Here is a 26,835-nt window from a genome sequence, read left to right on the forward strand (position 1 = left end):
GAGGCTGTCACTTGACAGCTCCCAGGAATTACCAAGGTAAACAGTAGCTGAACAAACAGGAGTTAATCACTTCCAGCTCAACAAGGTCACGTCAGACACAGGTGCTACAACCCAGCAGCAACACGATATGTTCAAGGCTAAAGGAGTGTTTTGGACTGAACAGAGTGCAGTAAGCAGGCACAAATCCCAGCCAGCCCAGGAGATGAGGTCTGAGAAACGCTTTAGGGTCAGAGCCTGGAGCTGGGTGAAGTTCATCACTCATTTTAGCATTAGCTGGGGAGTTATGCCAATGACCAATGGGCCAACACACCTTATAGGTGAAATGCTCATAGGTTTTTCACACAGAGGGTGGTGAGGCACTGGAACAGGTTGCCCGAGGCAGCTGTGGATGCCCCATCCCTGCAGGCATTCAAGGCCAGGCTGGATGTGGCTCTGGGCAGCCTGGTCTGCTGGTTGGTGACCTGCACACAGCAGGGGGTTGGAACCAGATGAGCATTGTGGTCCTTTGCAACCCAGGCCATTCTGTGATCCTATGGTTGGGCCAACAGTACTTCAATGGGTCACAAAATCCAAGGTGAGGGAGGCTGCTCAGTGATTACAGCGCTGATCCCACATTTGGTAGCGTTTCATAAGGAGACCAAACCAAGCAGAGGACAGACAGGTTTCTAACCCTTCCCCTGAGGACCATCCTAACCCATCTGGGAGCACTGGGCTTTCATCCTTGTGCTCAAACACTCTTGATTTCAAGTAGTATCCCAGAATAGCCTGATGGCTCTTTACAAACAGCTCAGATATGGCATAAGGTCACGTTAACCTTGTCTTGAGGCAGAGGATGGACTGTCTGTACCATTCCACATTTCATTTCCACAGACTATTCTCTTCTAGCTTGCAGGACACCCAAAGGCTCTTCACACCATTTTGACAATGAGGAACTGCAAGCTTTGCTGTGGTCATCAAAATGAAATAGTCCCAGAAAATGCATGGGAGGGGTAGTCTAGTAGTACCAGTGCATTTTCTTTTACTCTTTTATAATTTACATTACAACCAGGACTGCAACCTTGCAGCTGGGACTTGGTTTGACACTGTCTGTATGTAGAGCAGCGTTAGAGGATTTGCCACTGGAAGCAGCTGGGCCCTGAGCACCTACACAGATGCGAAGAAGGTTACACTAATCAGGTAAGGACACCCAACTGGATGTTCTTGTTCAGACAATTACCAAGGTCAAAAATGAACTGCATTCAGGCACGCAAACACAGTTCTAGAAAGCTAATTGCCTGAGAAATGCAGGAGTCTGTGCATGTCTAGAGTGCTTGCTTTGGGCTGTTTGTAGGCACAGGCTGCTGCTGTTGAACCCATTTCTGCTTTGTTAGAGTCTTGAGGAGTTTCTTTGCCATGCTAAAAGCAAAGCTGATACCGCTAAAAAGAAGCAGACCCCAAGCATCCATCCTTTACCACTCCACTTTTCTGGGATAACCATGGGCACACTTGGCAGGAGTGGGGCAATGGGGCTGACTGCAAGAAGCAGAGCATTAGACTCAGCCCGTAGGGTGGCTGACCCTGGGGAAGACATCCTTTGAGAAACCACCCTGGTGTTTATTCTGCAAGCTGGCACAACCACGAGGAATGCATATCTCTAACTGAAGGCGTGATTGAATTCAGAAGCAAATAGAACCCCACCAAACAAACAACTTATTCCAACTCTGCCAGGAGGGAGATGAGCTTTTGAGTCATTAAGCAGAAAATGAGCCCGTTTGGCTCCCAGAGCCAGTGCTGTGACTTAGCAGTGTTTTGCATGGTCATGGCTGGGCCAAGGACACTTCCTCAGGAGGGTGTACAAGCCAGGCTTGGGTTTTCTACCTAGAGGACAATTCTGTAGGAGCCTGCACGCAAAGAGGAATGATTTCAGGGCCACGGCCCAACTGTCCATGGACTTGGAGGGCTGTCAGGGACCTCTAGGAGAAAACAAGCCCTTGTTGTTCCAGAGGGATGACTTGCACTCCGCCCCGGGTTACTCACGAGGAAGTAGGGCTGTAGTGGCAAGATAAGGCTCTGTGTGCAGTTAGATCCTGGTCCTGCCAGCGACAGTGATGAATGTGGTGTTGACTTAAAAGCAAACCAAACACAGGCAGTGAAATCTCTAGCAAGGCAAGACCAAGCTGCGTTGGTGCACCAACCTGGTGTTCCACGCTGGAACAACCTGCCCCTTTGCTAAGTCTTCCAAAATGATGCTCTTTCCTAAACCTCTCCATCCAGGATTTTCCAAGGTCAGACCCTCCAATATTTTCTAAGAGAACATTCAATTACAAAGGGCTTTGTTTTGTTCCTTTTAGGCTCCAGTATCTTCATGGGGTAAATGCTGGAAATGAGGATGCAGAACCCAAGAGATAGACACTTAGATACTGAACAATTAGCTGGGCGGTGCTTTTGGCTGGTCCCAAGCATCCATCTCCATCCCTATCCTGACAGAACTGCTTGGCAGCACTTGAGCTGAGTGGCTTGGGTGCAGGATTTGTTTCCTCCACCCCTGAGCTGCAGTCTTTTTTCAGCCCACTGTCCTGCCCCAGGTTGTATTTTGAAGCTGCTGAGACTGGAGTTGTCCCCAGGCCCTCACGAAGCTCACCCAGTCATTCCTCATCCTTGTTTGAGACATACTCTGCATTTTCTAGCCAGAAGGTGTCTAGCATTGACTCCCAGCCCTTGGGTTGCTGCTGTTCCTGTCAGACCCTGGAGGCAGAGAAAGGGATGGGATGGAGCTGTGAAGCACTCCCAGCAAGGTCACATAAGGAGAGCCCCGCTGGCCATGCAGAGGGCTGCTGGTCGATCTGCTCTCTAATGAGTTTCCATTTGGCTGTTTCTGGGCAGTGCCAGTATTTCTGTCCTTTTTTCAGTGTGCTGGAGTGAGGTGGCCTTCAGCCAGGGTGCAGAGCGAGGTGCCCTAAGCAGAGGGGAGGCAGAGCTGTTTTGCAGGGCTCTCCAGATTGATAGGGAAACTTTCAGCCCATCCCAGCCTGAAAGCACATTTCATTTAAAAGAAAAACAACCTCTTGCAGCGACTCCCCTTGGGATGTAACAGCCAGAGAAATGCTCCCTGCTCATCTAATAAGAGGCTAATGAGTAGGTTTGAGCAGGGATCTGGCTCTGATGCTTCTCAGTGCTGTGCTGTTCCTGCCTGTCTGCCTCTCCGTACTGCAGAGCCAGTGTCAGGTCTTATCCTTTTCCTGTTGCCTGATGGCTAGTGGGCCCACTTGTATTGCTGCAGGACCCTGCTTTTGGTGGCATGGGTGCTCAGTGCAGTATTTCACACCAACAGCGTGCTCAGAATTATAGAACCATAGAACATCCCAAGTTAGAAGGGACCCGCAAGGGTCACCTGGTCCAACCCCCGGCCCCACACGGCACCACTCAAACCCAACCCCTATGGCTGAGAGTGGTGTCCCAGCACTCCTGAGCTCCAGCATCAGGGCTGTGCCCACTGCCCTGGGAGCTGCAGGCTGCCACAAGTCAAAATGAAGGGCAAACCAGAGGCCACAGATCTGCATGCGTGCGTGAAGTCAGATGACACCCAAATCAGAGCTTGCAGTGACTGAAGAGAAACTTTCAACCCATGCCAGCCTGAAAGCATATTCCACTTAAAAGAAAAAGCATTCTCCACTTAAAAGAAAGACAAACCAACTCTCACATGGCTGTAACAGCAGTTCCTTCCTCTGTTGGTGTTTCTGACAGTGCTACCCAACTTCAGGAGAGCTCCCAAGCCACCCCTGGGAAAGGGTAGACATCCCCATAGGGGTGAGGGCAGCAGCCGAAATACTACAAGCTCCCTCTCCTCGCTAGTCTTGCAAATACCCAGCTGCAAAAGGTGCCGCACCTCACCCTGCTCGTTGCTGCCGTTCCTGGCCAAACGATTGCTGGAGCGAAGGGATAACCTCGGAGATGCTCCGGTTTCCTTGTGCCACCTTGTGGAGTCCGGCAAGAAATACAGGCTGTAAACCTGGGAGGAGAGCACAGGAAAAAAAGGCTTCTCTCAAAAGTACTCGGAGTTCTCCAGGGATGACGGAGCTGGAGGAGCCCCCTGGAAATGGTTTGGGATGCCAGGACGATCCCATTCAGCTGGCCAAAATCTCCACGCTTCCTATGGCTGCTGGCGTGTTGCATTGCGCAGGTTGTCCAAAGACTGCTATGCACATGGCTGAGAAAACCACATCAGGGCTGAGCACTCAGCGAGCTGGACCTCGGCATGGGGACAAAGCAGAGGGATTTTTCCTTTAGTTGGAGGCACTGCAATATTTCTCTCTCACAAACAAGTTTTTCACAGCTCTCTTGCCAGGTACTGCCAACAGAGAGGTGCCCTCCCCGCCCTCCCAAGAGCTTAAACCATGGAAAAGAAGCAAACACCAACTCTAAGAGCTTGGTGCTTTTATTTTTTGCCTTTGGAAAAGTTTCCTGACCCCCAGGGAGCGCTTACAAGTTCCTTTTCTCCTCCCTGTTCCTTCTCTTTTTGGAGAAGGAAAATCCCAACTGCTGTCCCATGACTGCAGTGGAGTCTGGCCAAGCTTGGACTCTTAGAGGAAAAAAAAACACCTCTTTCCCTTTGGTATCCCTCATCCTAGTTGAGTAGAGGCCAAGCTGGCATTTCTGTGGAGTGTTTTAGGTCATAGAATGTAAAAATCTCTTCTGCTGTTAGAAACCAAAGGAAATTTGGCCCACCCTGCAGCGTCCTCCTTTTAATAACATCTCCCCAGATTCCTATCGGCATTCTTCAGGTTGGACCCTGCAGAGCGTCAAGTCCAACCATCACCTCCCATCACCAAGCCCTGTGGGCTGCCAGCCTGTGGCACGGCAGCACGGGAGGGCTGCAAGCCACACATGTCAGAAGCAAGCCTTGGGGGAACTGCATATTAATTAATTAAACTGAATATACAACAAACACCTAATGAAGCAGGTCTGCTGGCACATCCCCCCACCAGGTATGCGGTTCCGATGTCACAGCCCTCCAGCTATCAGCATCTTCTCAAGGCAATGAGGCATCATCTTGCTGCCCCCAGCTGTGAACCTCGGAGAGGTATTATTTCACATGCAGCGTGCTTTCATTTAGCCTGCGAGCATCTAGTTTTACCCCAGGACACGCAGAGCAGGTCGGTGGGGAAGCACAGTGGCCAGATGTTTTCTGCAGAGGCTCCTCAGTTGCGCAGCTAGAGGACATTAGTGGCAGCCTGCTCGGGGCTATAGATCAAGTGAGAAATTAGTGAGAACATGCTGCTGTCAGCAGGAACCACGGACGTGCTGTACTCTGAACATCGCCGCACGTCCCTGCTCCAGCAAATCCTCCCTGCTGCAGAGCTGAAGATGAAGTCAAGTTACTGAGATGGTGCTTCAGATCCACAAAACCCTTTGGCATCAGTTCCACAGCACCGAGACCAGCATCCCCATCCCTTCCCATCCTCATTGCTGCTCCCCCTTCTCCAGAAGAATGGGGAATGTGATGGACCATGCTGCCAGTGACAGAGGACAGCAATCTTCGACAACACTGGATTGCTCCAAAGGCTGAGGGGGGACAGAATGCAGATTAGCTGTGATTGGAGGGAGGACACAAATGAAAGCTCCCCGAAACATCAAGGTTGAGCAGTCAGAACTGCCAGTGGTGATCCATGTTGGCCTCCTGGCACCCATCTCCTCTCTTTTGGGGTGAAGGTGGTGATGGCACAACCTGCCTACTGGGAGCAACGCATCACGAGCATCATCTGCCATGGGTTCAAGTCTCTCTGCATGCCTTCTCTCTGAGAGTGGCATGCAGGGAACACATTGTCCCCAAGGGATGGGCACAGGATGCCTAGCCAAGATGTTCTGGTCCCTCAGAGTCCATAAATAACTCCAGGCTCTGCTGTCACACCCCCATTTTACCCATATGGGTCCCATAAAACCATCCCCGTTCTGGCTCACCCGTAGCCTACAGGTGGCTTCACTGCTGGGTGTTTTTAGGGACAAAGCGTGCCGTTGTTCTGCTTTGGGCAGGCCGTGTGATTTCTGTGCATCCGGCTGCAGAACGGATGAATGAGACGTTTGATGGACGACGCGTTAGTCAGGCTGGCAGGGCTGCTGGCTCCACGTTTTATGGGGAGAGCTGAAGGCTTTTTTCCACTCGCTTCTGCCATCAGCGGTTGGAGAAGGTGGTAAACAGCAACAGTAACCATGCAAAGCTGTCCCCACCTCTTCCTGCCTGGGGACAGGTCCATCTTTCACATCCAGGGCCAGGGACAACTAGAGGCACCATGGGCCGATTGCACTTCCTGGTTTGCACTTGGTACCAGCAGCACTAATGAACTGAAACCTCGTTAAAGGAAAGTTATCTGGATGAAGGACAGATGCTGCATTGCTGATTCCACTCTCCTGCAAGCAGATGCATTGCTCTGGGCATTGCCAAGACCAGCCAGCAAGGTTCCCCATGCTCCAAAAGATCTTCTGGACCAATTTGGGCAAAAAAATTTTGGCTTTTTCACATCCTAAGGAGCTTCAGCCCTTTGCAGAGAAAAATTCAGCATCTCCCACACCATGCCTCTCCATATCAACCCAAAGCCATGAGCTGTAGCACCGCCTCAGACACTCACCTTGAGCACAAGCTGTTCTATATGCTTGGTGCAAATCACTTACGAGCCCCTGAGGGATAAATACATCCCAACCACACACATGCCATTTCCTGTTTTTTTTTTGTGTGTGTGCATTCTTTAAAACGCTGATTTTCCAAACATAAGTCACGATGTTGAGGCGCTGTTTATGTCAGCTCCTCCTAAGTTTATAAGTCAGAGAGCACACAGCACAGCCTGGAACTGTTTCTATACTAGAGAGCTTTAATAAGAGTGTACCCCATGGGGACCAATGCATATGGCACATCTATACCTAACCTTACGTTTTCAGTGCTCTCCCTTGTAGCATCTCTTGTAAGAGGCACCACCTGGAAGGAAACAGGAGCAAGCCATTGCAACATTTTGCTTTGGCCCAAGCGCATCGTGCTTCCAATTCCAGGCTCACACCTCTTATTCTGAGAAAGAGCTCAACAAGCTTCTTTCCTAGAAGTCAAGCATCGTGGCTCACATTACAGTTTAGTGACCTACAAGCTGTGCATTGTGTTAGAGGGAAAGCATCCGCAATATTTACATAGTTGAGAGTAGTTTGTTCCTTGTCACTGGAAAGCTCTTGCAGCAGGATGCGCCTTTTTGCAGGCAGGCGCCAAGTTTCTTCACTTGAGTTATTATCTCCCCTGCAGTCTATGCAAGCATGGATTAAGAGAATATACATCCATGTGTGCAGCCCATAGGCTTGTTTTTACTACTTCTGCTGGGGTTATCCCATCTCTGTGATTTATTAGCAGTATTAGCATCAGTCAAAAACACTGCAACAAAGCAGGCGCGCTTTTATGGGATTCCTAAGTTGCTCTTCCTTCCAGGAGGATTTTCCTTCTCTCCATAGGAGAGAAACAGCGCCCTGAGATGGAAATCTTGCAGTGGTGTTTCCCTCTCTGTGCTCTAGAGATGCTCCTGTCCTTTTTTCTCCAGCTGCTTCAAAGCCAAGGGTGCCATCAGAAGTGGTACAAATGCCTCAGGAGGCATTTGCACAGAGGCAGAACAAGAACAACGTAATTATACAGAAAAAGTACAGAGAAAAGCAGAACAGAACAAAGCCCCAGAAAATATTCCCTGGATTCCCAAACTGGGTGGTGATTGTGGGGGGGAGCATTGGGAAGAAAGCAGTGGCAAATGCTTTGGTGCTAATAAAAACCATCTATCAGCAAACAGAAATAAAATGCAATCTGCAGCCCTGCCCCAGTTTTAGCAGAGCAGCCCTCAACTCCTTGAAAGCAGCAAACATTGCTTGGGGGCCACAGCTGGACCCCATACAGAATCACAGAATGGCCAGGGTTAGAAGGGACCTCAAGGATCATGAATTTCCAACCCCCCTGCCACATGCAGGGCCACCAAACTCCACATTTAATACCAGACCAGGCTGCCCAGGGCCCCATCCAACCTGGCTTTGAACACTTCCAGGGATGGGGCATCCCCAGTACATCCAACCACAACACAGATGGTTGGGTTGGTGGTGGAAGAAGAACGAGCGACCTTTGGCTTCAGTGAAACCCATGAATTTTACCATCATCATAGAATGGCTTCAGTTGGAAGGGAGCTTAAAGACCATCCATTTCCAACCCCTTGCCATGCACTGGCTGCCCCCCACCAGATCACAATGCCTGATCATCCAACCTGGCCTTGAGCACCTCCAGGGATGAGACAAACTCATGGCAATCTCATGGCAAGCAGCAGCCCTGCCTTGCAGGAGCAGGCTTCATCCGAGGACTCAAAGGCGGCTGTGTGGCCTGGGGGATGACCAAATAGTCCCTGGAGGAGAAGCCAGCAGATGGTGCTCAAGGATGGAGCCACAGTGAGATGCTCCATTAGAAGTGGAACAACTTCAGGATTGTCCCAGTTGTTGCACGCTGTGATATTCAGTGCAATGCCCAAAGCTTGCCATGGACACTAGGTCTAGAAATCTGCTGAGCTCCAGCAGATTGCAGCACGCTCACTTGTCCAAAATAGGGAATAACAAGTTGCATTTGTATCTTTTAGCCCAGATATGTTTCTTGCTAAGCAGAGGCATGCCTCCTGTTCCCCCCATACATTCACAACAATCACTGCAGGTAAACCAGCCATTTAGGCAGGATGGAACCAGGCACTGTGTTCACGTGAATTACACCAAGGAAATCCACAGGCATCCAGAAAAGTACTGCAGAATGATGCCTCTCTGTTGAGATTTTGAAGGGACTCAATCTGAGACCCTTATGGCAGGGAGAACACCTTGAAGGTCCCCTTTGCATTAGGGCGAGGGAGCATCATGCAGGGCCTTTTCTATTGTGGGTGGAAAGAGAATTCCTGAAAACCCTCTCCTTGACTCATCGCATTCAGCACGTCTGGTTATTAATACACCAGGGAGGAAATCCTGCTAAACTTAGTCACTGCCCTCTAGAAATTGCTGCCACGGTGCAATCCAACGGCCAAAGAGAGCTGTCAGATGGCCGGGGGCAGAACAAAGCCTGTCTCTCTGGGTGTCCCCCTATATTTCCTCATGGGATGCTGCAGTGATCTCCTTTGGGACCACAGAGTGAAGGATCCTGAGTTCCCCATTGCTCACACAGGGAAAAACACCAGGGCTTTGCTAATAGAAAGTAGAGCAAACTGCTGCGGGGCTGATTGAAAAGCATAAAGATGGACAGAAATAAAACCAGTTGTGCCCGTACTGCACTGGTTTCCACTGGTGGCAGCCAACTGGACCTGCTGGGCCGTGCTCAGAGTGGGGCTGTGTGGTGCTGGGTCTCTTTGCAGGGCCAGCTCTCTCTCCACACCACCACCAAAATGAGCTACTGCAGCAGTTCAAGACCTCAGTATTTCCCCAAAGCATTCCAGCTATTTTATTTTAATGGGGCTGATCTGTGAAATAGCAGGAAATCTAGAGCAAACATCATAAATCTCCATTTGAAACAACGGAAGAGAGATTGACTGTCTGATTCCCAGGATATGATTGCAACTCCAGCCTCACGCGGCCCAAAGAAAGGGCAAGAAATAAGAATTATTGCTTCTATACCACAAGCTCTTGCAAAAACACAACCTGAACCAGAATGAAATGTTTGATTTCAGCACGCAGAAGGCTAAAAAACAAACCCCAAACCTGGTTAGTGCTGCCTAGTGAAAGGTTAACCGTAGCTGTTCATGGCGCACATTCGACTGCTGCAGCACCTTTCAGATCATCTCTAGAAAGCTTTCTCTGGGCTATATATGTTATACAACATAGCCTCAGGGCTAAATGTTGATTTCCCAATGGGCTCAGGGAGTGGGGAATCTAACCCCTACTGCATCTGATGGGAAGATGCACAAAGGGCTCTGCTGGGCTCTCCAGCATCCCAGAAGTGCTTTGAGGGAGCCCTGCGTAACTTGGTACGGCTCTTGGCGCGCCCTGGCTGCCGCCAGCATCCAAGCCCAGCCCTTCTCAACTGAAAGGCGTGCAATTAAAATAATCCGCCATCCCTCTTTTCGCCTTTATAGATAATAAGGAAATAGCGTTCTGGGAAGGGGAAACGGCGCGGGGAGGCGCCCCAGGGGAGCTCTGGTTGGGGCGGGGGGGTGGAAGGGAGGGAAGGAGGGAGGGAAGGAGAGAAGGAGGACGGCGTGCGATGAGCAGCTCTGACCTCAGCCCCTCCGCCGCCGCCAGAGCACAGCATCTGGATCCCATTTGCAGCGGCCGGTACCGCGCCAGCCGCCTCCCCCGGCCCCGCTCAGAGCCGCGGCGGCCGCCTGTCGGGGAACCAGAGCATCCCGAGCGGCCCGACGAGGAAGGCGAAGGGAAGCGGGGACGCTGAGCGGCACCGGCGGGGCCACAGAAAGGTGCTTCGGAAGGGGAGAACCCCGGGATAAGCGATCTGTTTTGGGGGTTCACTCAGGGGTAAGTGCCACCGTGCGTGCGGGAGCTCGTAGCTTGCGCTCGCCTCCCTTCGTGGCTGCTGCTTTTTTAACGGGGGAAAGGGTTCAAAGCATTCTAGGCAAAACTCAGAGCAAGAAAGGCAAAAGTGTTGGAGGAAAGCTGCGTTTCTGCTTTCAGTCTGCAGAGAAAGGCACTGCTGCAACAGGCTTGTAAAGCAGGGCACCGGAGCACTGCAGGTGCACGGGGATGTTCTGGAGAGGCACAGAATTGAATTAAACTCACTTAAATCCAAGAGGGTTTTCATATGGGTGTTTGCCTTCTATACTTTGACATCACTGCTGCAGCAGCTTGGTAGGGTGGGAGCGCAGAAGAGCTCAGGAGGGGGTGTCTATGGAGCTGGAGACCAAAAAGGATGCTTAGGGGTGTGCTGCTGGGGAGCCTGCTCTTAGGATGTATGGGGCTGCCTGGGCACGGCGAGGTGCCCACAGCATGCATGGGATCCAGCAAGGACTCCAGGAGGAATAGTGACAACCTAAGGGTGTTTCTCAGTGCATCTTCCCAGATTCATCCCCATTTTGGAGTTGTTTAAGGCAGCCCTCATCTCTCCTGCCCACAGGCAAGAGGGATGCACTAACAAAGGCTTGCCCACTCTATGTGGGTCCTGCTGCTGGGCTTGTCCCATGCAACGGAGCCATCATCTGCATAAAAATTTGCTCAAATCAGCTTTTCTCCCTAAGGGAAGGGCTCTTCAGCCCAACACAGAGCCACCCCCCCCCCCCCCCCTTCCCCTTTCCCTCTATAGTCCCCTCATCCTCAGCTCCTTGGGATGTTTCAGGCAGCAGTGCTCTCACCAAAGGGAGGCAGTGACTAATGGAGGAGACATCCCACCACCCTCTCCCCTCTTCAGAGCCCTCCCTTCCCAATCCCAGCCTGGTTGTGGCCAAACTGGTTTCCTGACCAGGCACAGAGGCCAAAAGGGGCTGGAGAGGAGGTGGCCAAAGCCACTTTCCTTCCAGCAGGCACAAAGGGGAAACTCTCAGCTCATTCCTGGTGATGATTCATAGGGCCTCCCAGGGGACAGACTCTGCATTTTTCAAACTTCTGGCTTTACCCCCATTACCAACTAATTAAAAATTATACACTGGTATGGATGGTCAGATAATTGCTATGCTCAAGTAGTTCTGCTGCTGGGGAACAACCAGTTTGGGAGTTTTGTGGAGGCCAAAGCATCCCCAAGGGCACAGGGATGGAGCAGGACACCTCCCTAGCACCATCCCTCAACTCACCAGCGTAGACCTTAGGAACCAGGCTTTTCAATCCCTTTCGGATACAGATTTGAACAGATTTACCCTCTTTGCAGAGAGGTTCACTAACTTTGGGAGGCAGGTGGTTCCTCCGCAACAGGAGCAGCATGCTCCATGTCACTCAGTTCATTCATTCATTCCACACCTCTCCACTTCTCAGCAAACCCTCTGTGAGTTTTGAAACACGCACACAATTTTCCATTCAAAGCATCATCTCCCCTTGCTTTCAGGGTTAAACCAACCCCCATTGCAACCAGGAGAGAAATGTTGTTTCTTTCCCAATTTCTGAGACGTGCCTGCTTGGGAACATCCTATTCCTTGCATCACTGCAAACTCTGGCCAACCTCAGATTATCCCCTCGTTGCTTTCGTGCTTGACTTGCAATGGGGACGATCCTGCTCTGTGCAGGGCCAGGTTCTGGCTGGCATTGCATGAATCACAGCCAGCCTTTCTGCCCATGTGCCCATCACTTTTTCCACTTTTAAGTGCTCTGTGTTCCACATTCAGGGGATGAGTTGGCAGAGCAGAGAGGCACTGGGAGGCTTATGTTACCCTATATAAAGAGTCATTGATCTTTCAGGGAGTATCCTCATTTCTGTTTTTGTTTTTTTTTTCCAGCAAATACTGCCTTTCCTCTTATTAACAGCCCTATTTTGGTCTCAGCCTTTAAGTAGGGGAAAACAAGCAGATTTTAAGCCAACTGCATGATTATAACAACAGAAATCAGTATGCAATTCATATGAGATGCTGGCACGCTGGCTGCGATACGAAGGCAGCACAGCCCTGGAGTTTTGCTAACTGCCGGTCAGAACTAAACAGGTTTGCAAAAGCAGGAGGATTTTCCATGCTTTTGGGTTGGGTTGCTCAAGTCTATGTTATGTTGGTGGGAAGAAACATTTTCAGAAGCAGCCGTCACTTTTCCAGCGCCATCAATGCCAAGCGGCAGCATTAAGGGAAACCCTCCAAAAGAAGCGACCCACCCTACACAAAGCAGGGATTTAGGGCCCCACAATTGCTTTTATTCAAGGGATTTTTGGGAAGAGCCTTTGGGCTGGACAGGAAAACGGGACCACGTGTAACTTGCTCTGGGACAGCATCCCAAAAGCTGGCCCAGCACCCATCTGCATCTACACGTGACACACATTGCATTCCTATATGCACTGAAGCCATAGACACCTCCCCTACCCTTGAAAGCCAGCCAGGCCAGCTGAGAGGCATATGCAATGAATCAAAGCGATATGTAAAAGCTGGAGTAATTCTTTCCTGCCTTTCATGTTTTGCTTTTTAAAGCCTACTCATCTGCTTCGAGCTTCTTCGGATTTTAATTATGCTCTGGTGAGAGAAAAGCATACAAGTGGGTGATTTGTAGGAAGCTTGAAGCGCCCACACAAACATAGAATGATGTGAGATGTTCAACTTATTGCATACTTGTCAGTGCATAAAGCAGAACATAGCTGCTGGGGAAAATATTTAAGGAAATCATTGCGTTAGTGGCAGAAAGGGTTGCCTTTTGATAGCATTATTGGTAACAGATGTATATCTTCTGATGAAATGGAAGAGATGCTGTTGCAACCAGAGGTCACCACACACTGCATCAGCCCGAGGCAGACCAAAAAACTGCAGATTACTGAATAGCACACCAGTCCTTTTGACCACATAGGAATTATCAACAGGTAGGTTCTCCATAGTTCTTTAGCAGCTCAGAAAGCTCTTTGCCCTCCCAGAAGCACTCCAGCTTCAGGATTTTCAGTCTTGCTTCCAGGCTTATAGTGGTTATATCAAAAGCTCTGTTAGAGATCCCACACACCCAAGACTGTGAGAAACTTTCCATTGAGAAAATCAGTGATAAGTTCATGAAGTAAGTAACCTGCCCAGATAGCAAACCAGAAGAATATGTTTGCAGAACAGACACCTGTCAGCAACCACAAAATTAACTTGAACTGCCTTAAATTCACATTCCCTGCTTTTGTCCTCCACCTCCTGCGAGCTGATTCCACCTCCAGCTTCTGTGGCCAGCAGGAGGTGTAGGAAGAGGGGTAGAAAAATGGAGCAGAATAGGTTATACCTTGCACCTTGCCCAAACAAACCAAGCAGCCCTACCCAAGCAACAAAAACCACATCACCCACCTCTCCCACCTAGCAAGAGACTGTTTGCTGTATCAGGTGAAACCTGAACAGTGCCTTTGCTTCTCATCCATAGCCACCTCCTCACCCAGCACCTCCCCTTGCATTGTGGCTATTGTGGGATAAGGTAGGGAACACCTGTGCTTAAAGGCTCCTCCTCTCCCTGAGTGGTCAATCAGCCCCAAACACTTCTCTGCCCCTCTCCTTTTAGCTAACCAGGATGTTCAGATGGCTTTGGGAAAGTGTGATGCTAGAGGGATTAATGCAGCTGCGTTAACCAACAGGGCTCTCTGCTGACATGAAACCAAAAATACAGTGATCACAGAGGGAGCTGGAAATAGATCCGGGACCCTCCAAGGATTAAAACAGAACAGAAGGCAATTAAAAAGAACAGCCAGCTTATTACTGCTTGCAAAATATATCCAAATTCTAAGCTGGCTGAATCAAATCAAACAAACCCGAGACTTGAGTGTTGCTCCAGCACAGTTGGGCAAGGTTATCTCACAGTGTCCTTTGGGTGCTGCCCAGCTTTCTCATTCCTGGGGAGAAAGGATTGAGGTGTGAATGAGGGGCAGCGTCCATCAGAGCAGGTTTTCTGTCACTAGAGGCACTGGGAGCTTTGGCTTAGGCTCCAGTAGCTGGGGTGATGGATGGTGGCCAGATAACAAGGAATTTTTTTAGGCTATAAATGATAGAGATACCCCAGCTGCAGCTGTTGCCTCTATTAATTGAAGAGTTGCCAATAACAGGGAAGCCTCGTCCTGTCTTAAGTAATCCTGCATGCTAGCTGCTGGCTCTGGGTGCCTATTAAACAGCTCTCCATCTGGTGTTATTATTGTCATACACAACAGTAGGAGGAGAGTCAGGGCCTGCCTTGTACTACAAGGGCTTTTGGTTGTGCTCCTGGCTGTGCCAGGTTTGCCATTCATGCCTTGTCTGAAAGGCAGGCCGTTTAACTCTCTGAGACTCTCCTAGTTGCTTGGACTGATGGAGCTGGAAGCTCCATGAGAAAACTGATCTTCTTCCTCCTCAGAGATGACCCGGTTAACAGCTTGGTGTATTTGAATCACTTTTGGCTCATTTGAATAACTGAGCTCCTTTTGGGGAATAAGAAGCATGATATCACCGTGCTCCCTTTTGGGAGGATATTTTCTCAGTGAAGCAAGAGTTCCTTCACATCCAAGCCTACAGAGCCGGTTTCTGCTCTGTAGGCTTGGATGTGTGGATTAAATAATAAATTGGCCATCACTATGACAACGGATACACAGCTTTCCTGAAGGAGGCATTGTTTCAGAAGGTTTGCCAGGTGGATCAAAGATAAGAAACATCCATAAATTATATTTTGGCTCTGGCACATAAAATATTAATCTTGGTGTCTTTCCAAAATATCTATTCCACCGCCGGGGCTGCGAGCTTGAGGGAGTCCAAGGGCTTTTTGCTGTATAGCCAGAACATGTGGCTCGCTTGGGCCCGGGATAATTAAGTTTCCATTTGTAGCTTTGGGAGAGCTGAAAAGGTGAAACGAGGCAAAGAGGGGCGTTCAGGAGGATCTGCCTTCTGCAAAAATTCAAATAAGGAGCAGCAACAGCAGGAAAGTGTGCTTTGCCCAGATGTTTTGACTAATGCCCTGTGGGCAAGGAGAGGGTGGCCAGATACTTTGGTTGTTGAATGATCAGAGAAGAAATCGAGGCTGACCATTTGCCAATATACTCAGCATTACCTGGGCAGTACAGGTGAAAAGAAAGCCATCTATGCCCTACAGTGATGACTGGACATCAATGATGGGAATGACTGTTCTTCTACAAAAAAGAGCCTGACCAGCATTAAAATCATTTTCTCCTACCAAAACATCACCAAAAGATCATAAAACCAAACAGTTTGACTTTTCTATCCCATCTCATCTGTTTCAGTCCAGGCACATGTGTGGAATCACACAATATCCCAAGTTGGAAGGGATCCATAAGAATTATCAAATCTAACTCCTGAACTCCTTACAGGACCACCTACAAATCAGACTGTATGACTGATCACAGTCACACAGAGGATGGTGACACAGAGGAACATGTTGCCCAAGGAGGCTGTGGATGCCCCCATCCCTGCAGGCATTCAAGGGCAGGCTGGATGTGGCTCTGGGCAGCCTGGTCTGCTGGTTGGAGACCCTGCACATAGCAGGAGGGTTGAATCTGGATGATCATGTGGTCCTTTTCAACCCAGGCCATTCCAAGATTCTATGTTTCTATGAACCTCCTGAACTGACATCTTGTATGAGGTGGGATGGCTATCAGCACTCATTAACAATTAGGTATTTAATAACGACCAGGCTTTTAACCCCGTTCTCCCTCTCCCTTAGGTCTCACACCAGGTGCTTTGAAACAAGGAGAATAAAAAGGAAAACTGAAACAAAAGAATGAGGAAGCACCGACATTTGCCCCTCGCGGCAATACTTGGCCTCCTGCTCTCAGGCTTTTGCTCAGTTGGTGCCCAGCAGCAAGCAGGTAAGACAAGACCCATTACTGACCACAGTCCTCCACGAGCACGCTGCTCGCTCGCTCCGAGATGTTTGCACCGTTTGGTTTTTAATGTGCATGTCGATGGTACACTGTGGTTTACCTCCTGCTCCTCCACTCCCGTTGGGCTGACCTCAGAGCCTGGACCTTCCCCAGCATGTTGCTAGCCGGCGGGCCAGCTCCAGGATGCTCTGTGTGGCCGGGGTGCGGGATGTGGGGTTTTGCCCCAGCGTGACCCCAAGTGGGTTTCCTCCAGGGCAGGGCTCGCCTGGCCTCCTTGCATGCGTATGAGCGTGGGAAGTGGAGGGGAGATGTGAGATGAGCGCTGCCACCAACCCGCAGGGAGCTGCTGGGTTTTTAGGAGGTGCCGGCACCCTTTGGAGTGGAGCCCATGGCACTGGGTTGAGGAGGAATGCTTGCGCTGACTGCTAGAAAATCCTAAACCCCCATCTGTTTTTTTAAAGCTGTCAGAAACGTTGCCGTGGCTGATATAATATTTCTAGTGGATTCCTCTTGGAACATTGGGAAGGAGCACTTCCAACTCGTTCGAGAGTTTCTGTATGATGTTGTAAAGGCTTTAGATGTGGGAGGAAATGATTTCCGTTTTGCACTGGTCCAGTTCAGCGGAAACCCACACACAGAGTTCCAGTTAAATACGTACCCCTCTAACCAAGATGTGCTCTCCCATATCGCGAATATGCCTTACATGGGGGGAGGCAGCAAGACTGGAAAAGGATTAGAGTACCTAATCGAGAACCATCTCACTAAAGCTGCTGGAAGCAGAGCGAGTGAAGGCGTTCCCCAGGTTATTATAGTGTTAACGGACGGACGATCCCAGGATGATGTGGCTCTGCCATCATCTGTCCTTAAATCGGCCCATGTAAACATGATTGCGGTCGGCGTGCAGGATGCGGTGGAAGGGGAGTTAAAGGAGATAGCGAGCCGACCCTTCGATACCCACCTTTTCAACCTAGAGAATTTTACCGCTCTCCATGGCATAGTTGGAGATTTAGTGGCAAGTGTCCGTACCTCCATGACTCCAGAAAAGGCTGGAGCCAAAGGACTGGTTAAAGACATCACAGGTAATGGCCGACTGCTGCGCTCTGTCCTGGCCATGCTGGTGGCTCCCATCAGCATGGCGACTGCTGCACTGTGTGAAGCCTTTGTAAGGGCGGACTAAGATGGATGGTCAGAGGTTTAAAAACAAAGGTTTGAAGCGTATGGCCCTGTGCTTGTACTTGTACTCCAAGGTTTGCAAACAGAGCTGAAATTCCTGTTGCAGGAGGCAGTGCAGGAGCCCTGGCATGGGCAGTGGCCCCTTGGAGACATCCTTCTGCACTCATGGCACAGATATGCGAGCTTAGGGCTTCTGCAGAGCTCTTAAATCACTTCATTCCTTACACTCCCTAGGTAGGGAAATAGGAGAGAAACACATCAGCTTTGATGGTGTCGAACCAAAGCCCTCTGTGGGCTGCACAGGTCCCTGCTGGCTGCAGGGACAGGGGATGGGACGTCCCCTTGCAGCTGGTGGGGCAGTGGAAAACGAGGTCTGTGCAGGGGACCCCAGGGACATGCTGGGATGCAGGCATCACAACTGAGATGCCATTATAGCCTGGAGCAGCGCAGAGTTGATGTGCCAGGGACAATTTGCTCCCCCTCCCCAAGACCTCATGGGCCATTTAGGCTTGGAAGATGTAGCTTCTACACAGCTGTGCAACTACAGAGGGGCCTTGGGAGACCGTATTCCCACAGACAGTGCGGGATGACTTTAGAAAGCCCCATTATTTTTCCTGTTTCAGCCGAAGACAGCAAAAGCAGTGCTTGCTGAGACTAGGTTGGGTGAGAGCTCCATCTTAGCCAGTCCACAGACCTCACTTCTCTGCTTGGAGAAAGCGTGCGGTTTCACAGTCCCTTTTTGCCATGCCACTCAGTTGCCTTCTATCCCAGCTATCCCACCTGCTGGGGCACCGGACCCTTCTTTAACTTCTCTGCATTCTGCACTGGCTTCAAGGAATCCGCACTGCCCACAAGCTGGGGACTGAATTTGCCTGGAAAAGATAAGAGAGCCTTCCTCTATCCCTCCTCTTGTTTATGAAATGGCAGTGAGTAAAGGGCCTTCTGAGCTGCTTTGTTGTGTTTAAAAACAGAAGTCCAAGAGATCAAACCTTTCTTTTTATTCCTGAGACTCCATCTGAAGGTCAATAGCTTGTGGGGTGATGTAAGGCAATGGCAGTGTGATGAGGTGTAACATTAATCCTCTGTGTTGTCTTGTCTGATTAACCCTCACGCCACCCCACTGGGTGCTCTCCATCACTGCATGACACCAAGCGACACCAAAAGGCTGTGTTCACATGTGTTGTTGGTTTTTTTTGTGCAATGTGCTTGACAGGGCAAATATCCAGGTCACGTGAAAGCCACAGGGAAGGAAAGGAGCTACCCAAGAAAGAACTTTCACCATTTCTAAGGAAAACATGCTGATACACGTGCTAAAGGAATGCCATATACGATGTGCTGACAGCGCTGCAGAGGCTGTTCAGCATCATCACTGTGAAGGGCCACCATGCTTCCCTGCTGAAACCAATAGGGGAATTTGTCCTTGTCGGCTGGCTGTCCTCCTCTGGGACATGCCAGCAGGTAACAGATGTCCCAAGTCTCAGATGCTTCTTTAAAAGCTATAAAGGCAAATTCGTGTACATTGGGAAGCACTTCCAAGATCATTTCTACTGAGAGATATTCTTTGTAAGCCTTCCCATCCCCTCCTGTGTCACAAAATTTAAGCTGATCCTACTGTTGCAGTTTTGTCCCAGCACACTCTGCATGAGCTGTCTGTGGACTATCGTTAAATATTTAAAAAGATGTTACAACAGTATGTGGTGTGCAAAGCGTGGTGCAATTAATAGTTTGCCTAAGAGCTGAGGAAATCATTTTTTCAGCTGCTAACTCCATGTAGCATTGATACGTTAGAAATGCCATGGATGTTACTCTTGAAATGAACCTGAATGTGAAGAAATAACGTGAAAGAAAACCAACCCGTCCCATAGTATTTCCAGTATAGAGTACCAGAGCTGTTGGTCTGTGGCAGTCCCCAGAGCTGACTGGCGTAAGTATGAAAGTCAGCCCTGAGTTTGCCCTGGTGTATTCATTAAACCTGAACTGTCTGTCTCATCTGATCCTTCTTGCTTAGTTGTGTAACAAGCATGCGTTCATTTGTCCTCCAGCACCGTCTTGTTCCATAAATGTGCACTGAAGTACGAGAGTTTTTACGGTGATGACAAATTATCCAACACACCTGTTTTGTAAAAACTGTTTTCTCTTTTGCGGGAGCAACCTATGATGATGTGATGATGCCCACTGGTGTCTGAAATGCCATTCCTCACTCTGTACTTTGAGATTTCTCTTCCCTTTGTGCTATAAAAGGGGAGCGTGAGCATCCTAAGCACAAAGCCAACCCTAAGCACTCTCACAGCTCTTGACTCAGCAGTGGAAAAGAATTCCAGAGCCCTTTGCGATTCTGAACTGTGCTGGTGTTCTCCAAGCTGGTGTTGGCCACTGAGTTGGCCTAGGGAAATGCTGACTCCTTGGGGAGCCTTTCCCTTTGCTGCTGGGATCGCACAGTTGAGTCTCTTTGTGGCATTGTGGTGCATGAGAGCATTTACTAGAAAAGCAGCTACACGGTTGCCAAAAAATGATGGATGATGCTCATTGCAATGACTGCAGGTTTATTCCTGGCTCTGCTAAAATATGGGCCAGTTTTGCTGCCAGGCTCACCTTCAGCTTTCAAAAACCAAGAGCCGGATTTCCAAACATGGCTTGTCAATCATTTGCAAATGATCTGAAGTTTGATTTGTTGACGAGATTGGAGATTGGTATCATGGAATCACTTGAGCATGCTTTGGGGTCTTCTTCCCCTGCCTATCGAGTGCATACAGCTCTTGGTGATGTGGATGGTAAAGTCACTTGAGCAAAAGAAGGAAGAGCAGACAACAGGCCATTTTGGGTCTGCTTCGGTAAGTCTCACAGAAAAACAATGCCTGCCCCCTCAACAACCATGCTAATGCCCTATAAAAGTGTTGTTTGGTGTGTGTATATTCTCAGCAGATGCTTGTGATCATCTGGGGATAGTCACAATGAATAGAGTTGGATAATTGTGTCATGACTGATTTCATCACCGTTTTAACCTGATTCTGCATTCCTTGATTGAATATGAAGTGTCCATATGAAAAAAACACAGATCAGACGTATCTACTGATAATCAATGCATCTGTGCAAAGCAATTAACACAAGACAGCATCTGTGTGGCATATGTCAATAATTGTATGGGTCAGTTTGATGGACAAATATCATTGTGCATATGCTGGACAGCTGGTAAAAGAATTGCAGAGCAAGAACAGCAACCAAAACGTTTCCAGTTGTTTCTTTCAGCTGCGTTTCAAATAGCATTTACACATGCTGAGAGAAGACAATATATTCAGCCACCGTTTTTAAAAAGCAAAAGAGCAGAATTGCAAAAGAGAGGCTGAAACCTTCCATGTAACAGGTTAATAATGGCTTTTTCTTAAAAAGAAAAAAAGAAAAAAAGAAAATGACTACAGTGAGGAAAAGCCCCTGTGAATGTTACTGTGGTCCCCCAGCATCTGCAGTGTGAATTGCCACCAAAATCCACCGTTAGTTTTGACTCTGTCAGTTCAAATGTTTTGACAGGACGGGGCACGGGTGGAGCGGATCTAGATTGTCAACAGTAGTGTTTTGCTGAGTTTTCTCCTCACGTGTCAGAAGCACAGATGCCCAAGGGACAGCAGCCACGAGCTCAGGCCGTGCTCAACCCTGGAGCAGATGCTGGGGCTGGAACTCGTATTCAATCAGAATGCAGAACTAAGAGGCAAACGTCACCTCCTCATTGAACACGTGTTTTGTTTTCTCATTTTCTTGTTTCTTACTGGTTTTCCAAGAAACATGTCAGAACACTGTACGACTGCATGTGATCACTCATTTTAATGCTTTCACCTTTTGCATTTCTTTTTTTCAAGCTCAAGAGTCTGCTGACCTTATTTTCCTTATTGACGGATCAAACAACATCGGAAGTGTCAATTTTCAAGCCATACGCGATTTCCTTGTAAATTTGATTGAAAGCCTCAGAGTTGGAGCTCAGCAGATACACATTGGGGTGGTGCAGTATAGTGATCAACCCAGAACCGAGTTCGCTTTGAACAGCTACTCCACAAAAGCGGATGTTCTGGATGCCGTCAAGGCACTCAGTTTCCGCGGTGGCAAGGAAGCTAACACTGGTGCAGCACTGGAGTATGTGGTGGAGAACCTCTTCACCCAGGCAGGAGGCAGCAGGATAGAGGAAGCGGTGCCTCAGATCTTAGTGCTGATAAGTGGTGGAGAGTCTAGCGATGATATCCGAGAGGGCTTGTTAGCGGTGAAGCAAGCTAGTATATTTTCGTTTAGCATTGGGGTCCTGAATGCTGACAGTGCAGAGCTGCAGCAGATTGCTACTGATGGAAGCTTCGCATTTACTGCCCTGGATATCCGTAACCTTGCTGCTCTTCGAGAATTATTACTGCCCAACATTGTTGGAGTGGCCCAAAGACTCATTTTGTTAGAGGCCCCAACCATTGTGACTGAAGGTATGTATGCCTTTCTGGACTGTTGCATTTTGATGAATTTTGCACGCTTTAAAAACCATTTTTACCTTTTAGTTTTTTTGCAATGCATCTCTCTGATCTGATTTTGGAGAAAATGTGCAGCTAATGTGCAGAAACTCCTTTGCTCAGTGGGTTATCTTTTGAAAACCTGTGTCTTTAAAAGGCATGGCATGGGGTTTTAAAGAATACTGTATAAGAAGGCATGTATAACCCTTACTGTGATATCTAAGGGTATAAAAAGGCTCATATAATCTTTATCATTGTATCTCAGCACTCCTGGAAGTAAATACTGGAGCGTGTTTGGCTCTGAGAACACTTATGTCACATAAGCTTACATTATATGTCAGTAAAAAGTGGCATCGGAAGGATGGGAAAGGTAACAGGGATGTAAGATGGATCCCTGCCTCCAGCACTTGAATCACTTACTTCATTGACACTATGCCTTGGGAGAAGGGTAAAAATGTGCACTGAAGCCTCTATTGAGGATTTTGTGTCACTGGGCTTAAAAGAAAAACAACCCTTAGTTCTTCTGAAGTGAAATCCCCACTTTGCCTATCGCACGTTTCCCCTTCAGTCTCTAATCTGAGTTTGCAGCATTCCACCAGGCCACGGAAGAACAAAAAGTCCATATTCCACTGAGATCGCTTTGTCTCTCTAAGTCGTTATGACCATTATTTCTGATCTAGCGTGATCCTGGGGGCAGTAGAATAAGAAATAACCGGGATTTACGTGCTGGATTTATGGAGCATGTATGTGATTAAGAGTTTCTCACACTGTGATTTTACAGCTCAGCTAAACGTAGTGGTAGTGAGCCTTACAAAAGATCCAACACATTATGTTTCAGAGGCCCCTGGGAAAGGCAAGGCTAGAGTTCCTGCACATAATCACCAGAATGCTTAATGCAAACAACACTTCTGGGATTTGTGTTCCAGTCTGGAGTTCTGTGCATACCATTCAACTCATGATGGATGTTAACCTATAAAGCTGCATCCCAGATGTCTTCTCTAATCTATGTCTAAACATGTTTGCTATCTCATGGCTCAAACCAAATGGAGGAATTTGCCTAAAAGATCATTTTATGACCTTGCCTCCGTTATATCTGGAAGGAACAAAGATAACCTGTCCTTGTGGCACTCCACAAGTGTCATATTTACCTAAATAAATTGAAATGTGCAAGTTTAACTAAAATGCACGTGCCAGCACCCAAGCGTGTCAATGGAAACCTCCTCTTCTGCCCCACTGATCCTAACGCTGTTCAGATACCAGCAACTGGGTTGTTTGCTGGGACAGGAATCTTTAGTTCAAAATAATTTCCAAAGCTTTGAGCTTTAGAAATTGAAGTTTTCAATTTGGTAATTGGAGAATACTCGGATTAGTTATGTGGGCACATCTGATTTCTTCTGCACTTGGAATATTTCCACTTCCACCTCTTGGTTCGTTTGCAGAAGGTACTGCAACAGCCAGTGCAATCACATATATATAGCTGCATCAGCTAAATAGAAAAGGTTCTGTTCTCCAAGGAACTTTGGGGAATTTCCTTTCCCTAGCATCCGTTTGGATGGAGTTGCTCGATTCACATTGATGCCTTGGATGTCTGCAGTGTAAAGCAGTGGTTTGGGATGCTCAGTGCATCTGGAATGGGATACCAAGCCCACTGGAGACGCCAAGCATTCCTGTTCAAATACACAAGTTATCTTGCTTCACTTTAGCTCTGGGCCTGCACGCTACTCCTCTAGGGATGAATGAGTCTCCCAGAGTGCCTTTCTGCCTCTCTCCACTTTCTCTTAGCTACACAGCAGAAAATGAAGCATTTCACCAAAGATGGCACTGAGAAGGAATCTCTGCAGGGTCAGGTTTGATGGGGACGTCTTCAGATATTCCTAGGGGACTGCAATAATCTTGAAATTCCAAGGTAGTGCTTTGGTCCCAACTCATTTGAAATTCCTGGCAGTCTTGCCATTGGTTTCATTGGGTGCTACATAACAACCCATGAGAGCTTTCCCTACATTTTTTTGCTTTGTTTCCATTGGAATTAACACCATGGGGTCTTTCTTCCTGCTGGGTTTGGGGTCAGATCTTGCATTCCTCTTCTCTAAGGAAATGTACTGCAGGATTTGAGAGAACTGAGAAGAATTAATAGAGGAGGGAGCTGTTCCTTTGTGGCTTCTCTTGTCTTTGTAAAGCCCCTTTGATGTTTTCCACAAACTTCTATATAAAGTCAAAAGTTCTCAGGGTCTCCATTTTTGGGTATCTGCTGCTGAAAAGCTAAGAAAGCACTGTATTCATCTTTTCTGGATGACACAAAACAGGGATTTCAGGCGCTGTTCTCCGCTTGGAAAGTTTCCTGTACTCAGCCCTCTTCTCCTTGGAGTAATTGATGAGGAAAAAGCCTGTCTAAGGAGATAAATACTGGATTTACCCTGGCTCTGGGAAGGGGAATGCTCAAACAAATCCTTGTTCCTGTGGAGTAGCTCTGTTTGGACAGTCCGGGTGGTCAACACACTGCTAGCCCGTGGCACTGGCAGTTCAAGTTGTAGCTTGGGGTGGGAGCTCTCATTCACTTCACACGGAGTTTCATCGCCTTTTTTATCTGAAATGACCACGCCAGGCTATTCTATGCTTCAAATTTTGACGATCAGTCCTTCTTCAAACAATTTCCATCTGGTCTCTGGGTGTGAGGGGCATTTGCAAGGCTCGTGCTTGCCAACAGAGGCAAGTCCCTCAGGACAGGCACATTGCAGAAGCTGTCTCCAGCTGTAAATCACTCCTTGGGGTAGCCCAGTCCTACAGTACTTGTCCATCATCAGAAACCCAATGGAGACCAGCCTCCCCAGGCAAAAAATGGCCTTTGTGAGCACTGTTTTCTGCAGCCAGCTGGTGTCTGGCCAAAGAGGATTGCGGCCAATGCTTTGTTCTTTGATCATATCCAAAGTAAATAGCCTCCATGCAGAGGAGCCCTGATGGGATGAAGGATTGCCCTTTTCCATCTGGGCACGGTGTACTGTTTGCTACCACTTACCCTGAGCAGTGCGAAGTACTAATGGCCTCAGCTTCCCTGGGGCTGTGCACTGAGCCTGGGAGATAATGGATAAAAGTGGGTTGTTAGAAAGATGGTGTTATCTCCCATTATGATCCCATATAATGCTTTTGTCATAATGAGTGTCGGTCTAGTTAAAATTTATTGCTGCCTCATGTGCGTTTGATATATTAAATATGATGATGTTTTGGTTCCAGAGCTGCACAACAAGTTTTCTGGTGGTGGTTTTTTGTTTGTTTTTTTTTCTCCCTATCTTCTTTCAAACTAAGCCAGAGAACTGGAAAGCTAAATGTGCCCTTTCTTCATCCTATGCCATCATCCATAATACAGTTTCAGAGATTACAACCTAAGATACCTATTTTGCTAAACAAATGGCAAGCAGAATAGAATTCAGCTCTTCCATGACTGGACTGGCTGTGCCAAGAAAAACCATAGCTTGTTTTTGTTAGATAAGGAATAAGATGTAGGACACGAAGACCCAAAGTCCAGGTATGTTGAGTAAGCAGAGATTATTCTTTACTTGTGTCATTGCTCTTGTGAATCCAGTCCTTTTAAGACCAAACCACTCTCAGGTTTTATTCAGATAGCTCCACTGCAGGCTGAGGAGCATCACCAGATTATTTTGCCTCCAGCTAACTGCCAAGATTTCTCCTGAATTTTTGCACTTCTCTTGTTTTGCATAAACATTTTAGTATTTTTATAAACAACTGAAGTCTAGCAAACTCTTCAATGTTTTCGAAATGGGAAACACTTAAGCAGATTTCTTGCTACCCCCCTCCTAGAACCCAAGTAATAATCCTGTTGTTGTTTTTTTTTTTTTAACTAAGAAAGACCCTTAAAAAGGTACAAAAAGTAAGAGTCCCACAAACAAATAGTAAGTCCTAAGTCTTGCTGGGCTGTTGACATAGAATTTATGCAGATAGCGTAGTGGAAGACCTTCACTGATTTTATATTCATGTGTGTGTATCATTACTTGCAGTTATTGAAGTGAACAAGAAGGATATAGTCTTCCTGATAGATGGCTCAACAGCTTTGGGGACTGGCCCCTTTAACTCAATTCGTGATTTCGTTGCCAAAATCGTCCAAAGGCTGGAGGTTGGACCCGACCTGATCCAAGTTGCGGTGGCTCAGTATGCAGACACTGTGAGGCCAGAGTTCTATTTTAACACCCATCAGAACAGAAAGGATGTGATGGCTAACGTGAAGAAAATGAAGCTTATGGGCGGCACGGCCCTCAACACTGGCTCAGCACTGGACTTTGTGAGGAACAACTTCTTCACCAGTGCTGCCGGGTGTAGGATGGAGGAAGGGGTGCTGCCCATGCTGGTACTCATCACTGGTGGTAAGTCCATGGATGCCGTTGAGCAAGCTGCAGCAGAGATGAAAAGGAACCGGATAGTGATCCTCGCCGTTGGGTCGAGAAATGCTGACATGGCAGAACTCCAAGAAATTGCTCATGAGAGAGATTTTGTGTTCAATCCAAATGACTTCCGCCTTCAGTTCATGCAAGCCATTCTTCCTGAGGTGCTGTCACCCATCCGGACGCTCTCTGGAGGAATGATTATCCACGAAACACCATCAGGTAATTGATTATCTTGTTCTAATTAGAGAAATTTTTATAAGTTTATCAGCTTGTCTTTTGTTACGCGCAGAGGTAACACGAAAAAGCATGAAGAACATTTCGGCATAGCTAAATATGGTCTCTTTGATTTGCAGAATGTGCATGAACAGACAGATAAACGTGGTAGCATGCTTGT

General features: G+C 48.1%; 1 protein-coding gene across 12 annotated transcripts in view; it reads left to right on the forward strand.

Annotated features, from left to right (window-relative positions):
- Positions 1-10,313: 10,313 nt before the first annotated feature.
- Positions 10,314-26,835, forward strand: part of COL6A3 (collagen type VI alpha 3 chain) — a 53,527-nt gene continuing 37,005 nt past the window's right edge. For 6 of the 12 annotated variants that reach the window (XM_042874307.1, XM_042874308.1, XM_042874309.1 and 3 more), the window contains exons 1-3: positions 17,076-17,475; positions 21,421-22,023; positions 26,058-26,660. In XM_042874307.1, the coding sequence (XP_042730241.1) occupies positions 17,091-17,475; positions 21,421-22,023; positions 26,058-26,660 (1,591 nt within the window). In that variant the 5' untranslated portion in view covers positions 17,076-17,090. Of the gene's footprint in view, positions 10,480-16,236; positions 16,382-16,857; positions 17,476-21,420; positions 22,024-26,057; positions 26,661-26,835 lie in introns of those variants that run through there. The other 6 variants (XM_042874312.1, XM_042874314.1, XM_042874319.1 and 3 more) reach the window with 3 other exon arrangements.

The sequence above is a fragment of the Lagopus leucura genome, unplaced genomic scaffold (assembly GCF_019238085.1).
Source record: "Lagopus leucura isolate 7727_CA_CO unplaced genomic scaffold, USGS_WTPT01 Super-Scaffold_100012, whole genome shotgun sequence".
Classification (NCBI taxonomy): domain Eukaryota; kingdom Metazoa; phylum Chordata; class Aves; order Galliformes; family Phasianidae; genus Lagopus; species Lagopus leucura.